The sequence below is a fragment of the Macrobrachium rosenbergii genome, chromosome 20 (assembly GCF_040412425.1).
Source record: "Macrobrachium rosenbergii isolate ZJJX-2024 chromosome 20, ASM4041242v1, whole genome shotgun sequence".
Taxonomy (NCBI): Eukaryota; Metazoa; Arthropoda; class Malacostraca; order Decapoda; family Palaemonidae; genus Macrobrachium; species Macrobrachium rosenbergii.
Window position 1 is genome coordinate 10,452,501 of NC_089760.1, and position 10,000 is coordinate 10,462,500.

The 10,000-nt window shown below is 36.0% G+C and overlaps 1 protein-coding gene across 6 annotated transcripts in view; it reads right to left on the reverse strand.

Annotated features, from left to right (window-relative positions):
* Window positions 1-10,000, reverse strand: part of LOC136849042 (innexin inx2-like) — a 98,146-nt gene that overhangs the window by 60,545 nt on the left and 27,601 nt on the right. For 3 of the 6 annotated variants that reach the window (XR_010856214.1, XR_010856215.1, XM_067121933.1), the window contains exon 5: window positions 9,717-9,807. Coding sequence is in view for 2 of the 6 variants with exons in the window: in XM_067121933.1 (XP_066978034.1) it covers window positions 9,725-9,807 (83 nt within the window). In the remaining 4 variants the exon portion in view is untranslated. Of the gene's footprint in view, window positions 1-5,695; window positions 9,808-10,000 lie in introns of those variants that run through there. The other 3 variants (XR_010856213.1, XR_010856212.1, XM_067121932.1) reach the window with 3 other exon arrangements.

The following is a 10,000-nucleotide window of genomic DNA, read 5'->3' on the forward strand; positions in this document are numbered from 1 at the left end:
GTCAAATATATCTTATGACAAAGATGTTATTACTTTCAAACTAGGAATCCGATTGGTAGTATCTTATTAACTAACTTTATAAATACAAACGGAAATTAAAGTCTTTATTAACTTATGATGCGTGTTTAATGAAGGTAAGTTAGAAGGATCCAAATGAAGTGGGTTAAGAAAAAATATTATTTTGTGACATTCACATAATCTAAGTAGACTATGGAGTAGCCCCTTCATAACAAGGAGATGTAGACAGGAAATTATTACTGGCATGGCCCTCTCTCGAGATCATCTTCATATTATGATTATGTACGACTTCACGAAAACTTCGTGTTGACTACAGGACTCTAAAGAAGCGTTCATTGGCACCCACCAAGAGAGAAGAATAGTTTACAGGAAAATCTTCGATATTATTTATCAGGCGATCGCATTTGAATAATTTCCATGAATATAAATGCCGGAGCAAGCAAGAATCAATGTAGCCTTTAATAGAAGCAGTTATCTCATGCATGATATTATAGAATGAGGGGAGGGAGGGGGGGAGGGGAGGGGATGGGGAAGGGGAAGGGGAGGGGGAGGAGGCTCAAGGAGGAGCGCTTAACTTCTTTTTCAGACCCTCTGGAGTGAGGAAATGTGGTTCAAGTGGAGCCGACCAAAATGCAAGCTGGCTTGTTTAGTCCCAAGATTAGGGTGTGATAGATGCACCGCCAGTTTTGTTTTTCATCAGCGTTATTTCCACATGCCCGGCATGAAAGCGAGAGAGACTGGGCTAGTTCATCTTTTTTACGTTCTTTATATTTACTGCAAATTTTTCTTCTTCTTCTACTGCTTCTTCTTCTTCTCCTTCTTCTGATTCTTCTTATTTTTATTCTTCTTCTTCTTCTTCTTCTTCTTCTTTTGGCCAAAAATTGTGACTATTTGTGGCCACTTTATCATTGGTAATGACTTATCACTTTTACCTTGCAACAATTTTTTCATTACGGCACTGAATAACCGAACGGTTCCAGGTCATCAATCAGACTTTCATATATCATTGATTAGAACTACCGATACTATTTCTAGTGAAATTACAACAACGTTAATCTTCCAAAAAAAAAGAAAAAAAAAAAACTATAAATAACATTTGAGCACAGTTGAAATTCTTTAGGGTCCTTTTGTTTCCTCTGTACTGGCTTCCCCGTGTCACCGAATTTGCTTCGACCTTATTTTTACCTCGTGCAATCAAGCTGGATGATGTAAAACCGTTCCAGTCTGTCTGTAAAAATAACTCAGAAACCTTTTCATGGATTTTAACAAGATTTTTTGGGAGGGTGGGCTATGGACCAAGAGGGAGTTGGCAGGATTTTTTGGATGGATTTGGATCCAGATGCGAATGTATGATTTATTTTTTTTTTATTTTAGTTGTTCTTACATCGAGAGCAAATATTTTGTTCTATTCAAGCATAGTTATTTTCCCGTATTTATTAGCTGCTGTGATATGAAATTCATAATTCTCTTCAAAGCTGATTTTCGATTTTTTAATCAAAATTTAATTTTGCACTGACAGGGCATATATGGATGGCTATTTGTCAAATACATTTTAGGAAAAAGTTTAATACAGAAGAAAATAAATTTCATTTTAGTTTTCTGTAAAAGAAAACTATAGAGATGACTTTTTGTCTGTCCGACCGCCCACAGGACTTAAAAACTACTGAGGCTGGAGGGCTGAAAGTTGGTATGTTGATCATCCGCCCTCCAGTCATCAAACATACCAAATTGCAACCCTCTAGCCTCAGTAGCTTTTATTTTATTCAAGGTTAAAGTTAGCCACGATCGTGCGCCTGGCACCGCTATAGGTGCCAACAACATAGGCCACACCAGGCTATGGCTGAAAGTTTCATGGGCTGCGGCTGAGAGTTTCATGGGCCGTGGTTGAGAGTTTCATACAGCGTTATACATTGTACAGAAAACTCGATTGCGCCGAAGAAACTTCGGCGCATTTTTTACTTGTTTTATTATAGACTTTAATATTTTCCCAGGTTGAACACTGGGAACCATGTGGCTTAATTTTTTCCTTTCTGAAGAAGAACAGTTATCTTAAGATGGCGGATATATAAATACAATGATCATAGGAATCATTTACAAAATGACATTGAGTAAAACGGCAGGGTGAGTTATCTCTTAATAAGAATACTGAGAGGTTATACCCTTTTCGTAATTCTCTTCTCTCTTTACTACCCACGACAACAAAACTGGGAAAAATCAATGTTTTCGCTTCTTGATGAGTATCATTTGGGTGTCTTTTTGAATATTCTTGACGAAGCCGGAATTTCTCCTTGCAGCCGTTGCTACTGTGATCTCTGCTATTCTACAAATTTTAGACTGAAAGATGTTTGCTGAGTACTCTCATATTCCTACAATATTAGTTTGTTTTGGTACTAGAATTTTTTCCTATAATCGTCATAAATTCAGTGTAGTATGTTTCTTCCTGTCTTTGAAGAGATCCTCATGTAACCGTTATTACTACTTTAGGAAACCCTTTTAGAAGTATTCTTTTCAGTCGTTGTTATAATAATTCTCCGGTACCGTTGACTATACTGTTAACCAGAGGGGCTCTAAATAACGATAAAAAAGTATTGGTTTTATGTATTTAAGAAAAAGTCACAATAATAATTTTAGTTTTCAACTTTTTTTTTCTTTACATTGAAAGCTGAAAAGTATCGTAAGTTTCCAATATTATTTCATTTTTTTACACTATCAAGATAGGTAATTGGCAAAATATTACAAATGACTGATGTATATTAAAGTTAACAAGGTTAAACAGTGCAATAGTAAACTTAGGAATATGTCACCCTGAATATTCACTTATCAATATCTCATAATCTATAAATTACGTGCTTTCAGTTTCCTTTCTTTTTTTATCAGTTCCCTTCCATGTTTTTTAAATAGACCTCCATGTATTCCGGGCCTTACCTTTCTCCTCCTACTATTATAATTATTTTGAGACTCGCTTTTCTCTTCCTGCAATTATAATTACTTCCATACGTTGACAGGGAACAGCTCATTCCATTCTTCACCATGCCCAATATATTTTATTGTTGCATGTTCCATGCTTCTATTTCCCCTGACAAACTTACTCTTATTAGCATGTGTTCTCCCTCCTCTTGTAAACAATATCACACTCTTCCAAAAGTTCCAGCAGTTTCGCTTTACAATTTCCAGTCAGATCTCTTTCGTATGTAAAGTTCAGCCTTCAAAAACGCCTCATTTTCATAATTTACAATTTCCTCATATATCTAATTTGTCCCTTACATGGCAGGGTGCAGGTTTTCTTTCGATGCCAAATATAATAAAAAATGTCAAGTCAGTCTTCATACTAAGCTCCACTCCCATAGTATGTTAGTGACTATGAAGCGCTAATAGTTTGGGCTGCAGGTATATTTATATTGTATCTTCTTCTTCTTCTTTTAACGTGTTTTTTTTTTTCCCATTTGCATGGGGAAAGCACGATGCCTTCTTTTGAAGGGCTTTGATTCGGTTTTGGGGTAGACCGTAGTCTCGATCGGCTGCCCTGCCTGCCATCGCTTAGACCCCGGTAGCGTATGCACATGTATCTAGTACCCAGTAAATACCCATTATTTGGCCGACAAACCTACTCATCTGAGACCAATGTCAACCACGCATTGGTGAACTGATTACTCACCGTGGAATAAGATATGTCTTCTTCTTCTTCTTCTTTTAACGTGCTTTTTTCCCATTTTTGTATGGGGTAAGCACGATGCCTTCTTTTTGAAGGACTTTTGATTTGGCTTTGGGGTAGACTATCTCCTGGAAATTCTGATTCAGTCAAAGATGTGAGGGACTAATTTAAACCAATCCATGAACCTCTTTTACCAACTCAGCCTCAACACAGCAGCTTAATGTGGGACTCAACCTCATTACCTGAGTAGTTCTAATTCAGTGAATCTCTAGAACAATCTTTCAGATCTTTAATTCCACTTCCAGGACATGCCTGAATGTTACTCTCGGGGAGGGGCAAGAGAGAGAGACGACGAACACTTGCTGTATTCCTCAAAGTGAACTCGGATAACGGTAATCCGATAACATAACTAACAAATATACATGAATTGAAAATAAAAAAATCAAAATGCTGAATTATAAAAAAAAAAAAAACTTAATGCACAGGCGCATAAAACACTAATATTTAGGTACTGGGTTGTGTTGATTGGGTGAAAGACTGTAGTTAATCTTGACTTGACACATTATTGGAACCTCTTCCCAAGGGTTCATTGGTAACGGAGTCCTTACGCGGCTCGAAATTCGATATAGCTCTGGCGGCAAAAGGGAAGGGCCTCTGTAGGGTGATGGGTTTGGACGGTCAAAGGCAGCATTACGACATCAGATTCGTGGCAACGGTTCACAATTCTACTGTAGTTTGTTGGTAGCACTGAGGCTTCACTATACTTTAAATCAGGGGGGTGTGGGCACCACAAGAAAATGCTCAGTCACACTAGACTAAAGCTAAAAGAACAGATTTGGGGAACAACAGGTGGATTCAATAAGAGTTTTATATTACCATCATCTAGAAGCCGAAACAAAATAAGACACCCCCAACCGCACCTAAACATCCTGAGAGAATCAACTAATGATTAGCGGTGAAGAAACTCAAGATAGGAAGTCATTAACAACAAGTGTTTGAGATTAAGAAATGACTGGGGGTAAATGAATCAATGAAAGCTTTGCTGACAGCGAAATCCTACGTAATTCTACATACAGTAGACAGAATAATTCTATAAAAAAAGGTGCCAAAACAAGGTAAAGGAAAAAAGTAGAAAAACTAGAGCAGACAGCGACAAACTCATATTTTTTTCACCTTGGGATACAAGTATATATGTATATGTATGTATGTATGTATTTATGTGCGTGTATCTTTGAGCGCGTGCACGTGTGAGTATGAAATATCATTTTATTTCTTTATGTATTATAAATATGCAATTACACGCATATTAACATACACGTATTCATGTCACTCAACTCATGCAAACTAAACACGACCAAGAATCGTAACCTATATGGCCTTTACTTTCTCCACGTCAGTTTAAAGATTAAATGAATCCTTTTTCCTTTCTTGCTGCAATTGCAGCGTGTGTGTGTAAACCTGTAGTACAGCGTTCCATCTATCATTCACAGCCATTGCTGCCTGTATGTCCCATTCATGTGTCACTCGCCCTTGTCTTGCTGCTCTCGACAGCCCTTGAAGGATTGCTGCTCAACGTATATACGCTTAGGTAATTCATCATCGTATGACACTGATGTATAGGGGACTAAATTGAGTCCTCGGTGGAGTTTTCCATATTGAGTTTCAGTAGGGATACTTTCGTCATTTTTTGTCCCGCGCTCTCTTGCTTTTATCTTGATCTCTTATGAGTGATACATAACTCACTCTTTATTTTACTTGTGCGTTGATGTGGCACTGTTACAGAACAGTATTTATAATTTTTGATGAAGAGGTTACAGGAATAATACATATAATTTCTTGATGAGGATTATATGTTACTTTAAGTTTGTGAGTTAAGTGAAAAATTTCTTGACAAATACAATTTTTCACACCTACGCCTTTATTATGACTACATGTTAATTCATTATGAAGAAATTTGGAAATAAAAGGTCCCACATAAAGCCTTTCGTTTTAGGTATTTGAATCGGAGAAAATAAAGTTTCTCGATACAATATAAGCTCATTTTTTATTCATCATCATCGTAGAATAGAATTACAAATCAATAAATCCGACGAACTTCTAAAACGAAGTTTGCGAGAGAGGAATTTAGAAGCATTACCATAAGTGAATGAGGAGGTAAGACATTACTGGATATCATTAAACCTAACAAAATGTGTACACATGAAGGTATAAAAATAATGCATGAAAATCCACTTCCGACATCGAATGAAATAACATGTTATCCTACCCAGAAGCGTCTCGATAATTATAATAGCCCCTCCTAAATGCATCCATGCAAATCTAAAAAGAAAACGATATGAAACAAGTTTCTCTTCAGAGACTACCAATGCCCTTCTTGTTAAGATTTAACAAAAGACCGAATCTCCATTTCCTGCTAGACTAGAGCATTCCGTTCTGAATGCTGACAGACATTTCCGAAAAAAGAAAAATGCAGTCAAATGAACACCATCACGAGTAACGTTACTGCCTCACTTAGATAAAAGGAATAACTTTGATTACATGATAAATCACTCACAAAGAAATGTAAATTTTTTTTGAATAGTATTTCAGTTTAGAGGATTTACTTTAAATTTATATTGCCAAGTGAATAATAAAATCCAAAATATTTGAAACGTTGTGTTACTGCCCACAAACACTGCACGAACTGCTGATTATACGAGGACGCGTTCACAGGACATCAAAAATCTGCCGAACCATTAAACAGAATCATCTACTGATACGTAACACAAAGAGCATTAGCATACGACTGTCGACTCTCAATATCCCTAAAGTCAGGCCACACTGCCAACTTCACCACAGGAATGAAAATGTTAAGACGGATAATTCTTCATCAAAGCACGAGTCATTACGTGTTTATTCTGGTACCGAAATACCTGTGCTCACCTACAAAGCAGAGAAAAATCGCTTAATTCCTCTGTCCGTGGGTCATGAGAATGCAATCCCTTCGCTTCATTTGAAATAAGCTAAGCAATATTCTCTTAATCCAGAACCACTAATGGAACAATGAACCCACTTCCCTGGTAATATCTGTCATGACGGCCAGAAGTATTTCGGTTTGTTTCATTTACTGTTATACTGTTAGTGCAGGTAAGGTAAAAATCCATTCCTATTCGTTACAATTTTCTTCAAAATATATTTGCGAAACTCAGGAATAAACGTTTGACGTGAGAGGAAATAATTAGATAGTAGTACAGTATAACATCAAGCTTATCTGGGATAGTAAGAATCTATATGATATTTTATACAAATATTTTTTTTTTGGCATATTTCTATGTGTTTCACCAGAATTAAGAATGACCATAGTTTTAAGACAAAAATATTACTACTTACAAATACTGAGATGAAATGCGCGTTTCTTTGACCATTTACCCTTTGTGCTTAGAATGAGGATGCAGTATTAATGAATATTTAAGGAAGTTTTAATAGTTCATCAGCTTGATTGATTTGAATGAAATCTGCCACAAAAAATCAAGTATTCGGGAACAAGACAAAACTCCCAACACCTTAGTATTGCATTAAAGTGATGTGACAAATAAATAATACCAGAATAAAATTCTAAGATATTAAAGAACCTTCGAACGTTGTCTAAATAATGATCACAAAATAAACGGAACCTGTTTCCCTTCATTTGTAAACATGCTTTGGCAATAAATACATTTTCGCAAGTACATGCAAAAGAAAAATCAGAGCACGCTTCACTTATTGATTCCTCTGTGGGAATTCAAAATCATGCATCCAATACTTTCCTTGGATGATAATAAGAATATTGAATCCGTGTCTTCCATTAAATAAACTTAAATACTGCAGTAAAGCAAGGCCGGTTATTGTTATTAACCGTATTCACATCATGACTTAACCGGAGATGTTGCTTTATATCTATACAAGAATGTTTTTGGTAAACTTCACAATGGGGAACAACACATTACCACTCACTTCATGACGATAATACTGAAAACTGCTTCCGGTCACAAAATTCTGATTAGCTTTTTAGGCTTCGAAGACTACAAATTTGTTTCCTTTCACGGCTTAAAAGTAAAAGAAACCAATACTACTAATGGAAAAAAGACCTCCATTTAGCAACTAAGCACTCAATACTAAGACAAGGTTAATGCTAACTTAACAGTATCACTACCAATCCTACAAAGTAAGCGTGTCTAAGAGCACCAATACATGGGTTATACTTAAGTACAATTTTTTGCTTTACAATTAAAGTGGACAAGATAAGATCACAAGATGTGAAAACACAACTTTCTAGACAAATATAACCCATAACGACGAGGGTTAGTTACCAAGGCATCGCACGCAAAGGCTAAAAATTTTACAATTAAAGTGGACAAGATAAGATCACAAGATGTGAAAACACAACTTTATAGACAAATATAACCCATAACGACGAGGGTTAGTTACCAAGGCATCGCACACAAAGGCTAAAAGTGGAAATGAACGAAACTGCAAAGGAAACTAAATTCATTGTGAAAAATGATTTACATCGTAGACCATATATATTGATCTGAAGGAGTTTTTCTTAAGGCTTCAAAAAAATATCAGAAACTTTCTTCCTACATGAATATAAATCGCCCTTTAAAATTCATTATTTCCTTTTCAAATTTTCCTCATTGCAAATGTAAATTTACTATGATACATGATAAATCACATTCACTTTCCTCTAATGCTTACTTTTTTTTTATACAGTCGTCTTATTTTTTTTTATTCAAGTTCACATGTCAATGACTGTTTTGCTAATGTGTCCAATACAAACTTCATCTGTACGAAGTAGGCCTTCAGAATAGACGGGGCATTCCATTGCAAAACAACTATTGCATCATCGCTGGAATCAATCAAACCTCATACGACTGTACTTGAAAAATTTTGATCCTCTTCATTTCATTAACATTTTAGTCTGTGGTAATCGTCTTTACTCACTTAGAAGCCCAGTGTAATTGATTTAATGATTATTATCTTCATTTTTGTTGCAGCAGGTGGATGTAGTTTCGATTTAATTTGTAGCTTTACCATAGGAATAAGATGTGTGTTTTTTAGCAAGAGTAGTGTAAAATTTCCTTCCAGTGCCATGAAACAAGTTATTCTTAAATCGCTGTAAAAAACAGAACTAATTCCATTCGGGAGGACCTTGCAAATGACAAAGTGCCCTTCATTGTTATGCGATGGATACAATGATTTGTATTTCCAGCGAAACTGGAGTCATCCCTAATTCCCTCAGTGACATGAGACATATATGTTCCCTTACTATAACAAGTGATGCAACTTTCTACCTTACTACAAGTCCGATGTAATTCCCCTCATTGCCATGAGGCTCCGTGTAAATTCCTCTCGCAACCATTTGGTCGTGATGAATATGCAGTTCTTTCCCGAATTATTCTATTCCAAAGGGAGCTTTCATGTCGGCGCCTTTGAGTGGACGCATTATTAAATTCAGCTCAGGTTCTCATTACCAGTATTTCCTGCCATCACTCCCTGAATTTAAGATTGCTGCATTCTTCAACATTTGCTAATGGTTTGTGACAAAGGAGATTGGTTCCACAATACATTTAATTGAGCTTTCCTTTATGATTCTCTCCTCGTCATGTCGATATCGGTTTACGTTCTACGTTGAGATGTCGTTATTATTATTATTATTATTCCGTTCCCTGTTTAATAAGCTATTGTTCATGCCACAAATAATCTCTCAATGCAGAACAAGTGTCTCGTCAGATTTTTATTTCTTACAAATCGAAGAAATTTAAAAGTATATATTGTTTTGACAAACAAACAGCTATAGCAAACCATTATGTCCTAAAACCATTCAAATATTGGCCTGAGAGATATCATAACAGACCCACGCCTTCGTTCTTAAATAAAGGAAGTGACTTCGGTAAACATACAACAGAGGACTCATTGGTTGACCTTAAAACAAAAATGTATACAGTTCTTATTATGAAAGGAAAAAATATTAAAGCAAAACTCCACATAGCCTCAAAATAAGTTGCTTTCTAAACACGTTCGTTACCTGTCAATTCAAGACTGATGAACCTTATTTGTTATCTTTGGAGCCAAAGCACTGATGAAGTCCTTAAAAACGAATGGGTCCATGTTCTTAGCTGAAACAAATAACAGACACTTTTATTATTAATTAATGGAAATGGGGACCGTCACACAAAAGGCTACATATAAAATAACTATTAACCTGCCCTACTTGAAAGGAATTGATAGTGCAAAAGAATGATAACCGAGTAACAAATCAGACTTATTCAGCGTTTCTTACTGTTCGCTAATTAAATTCCCGACCATTGT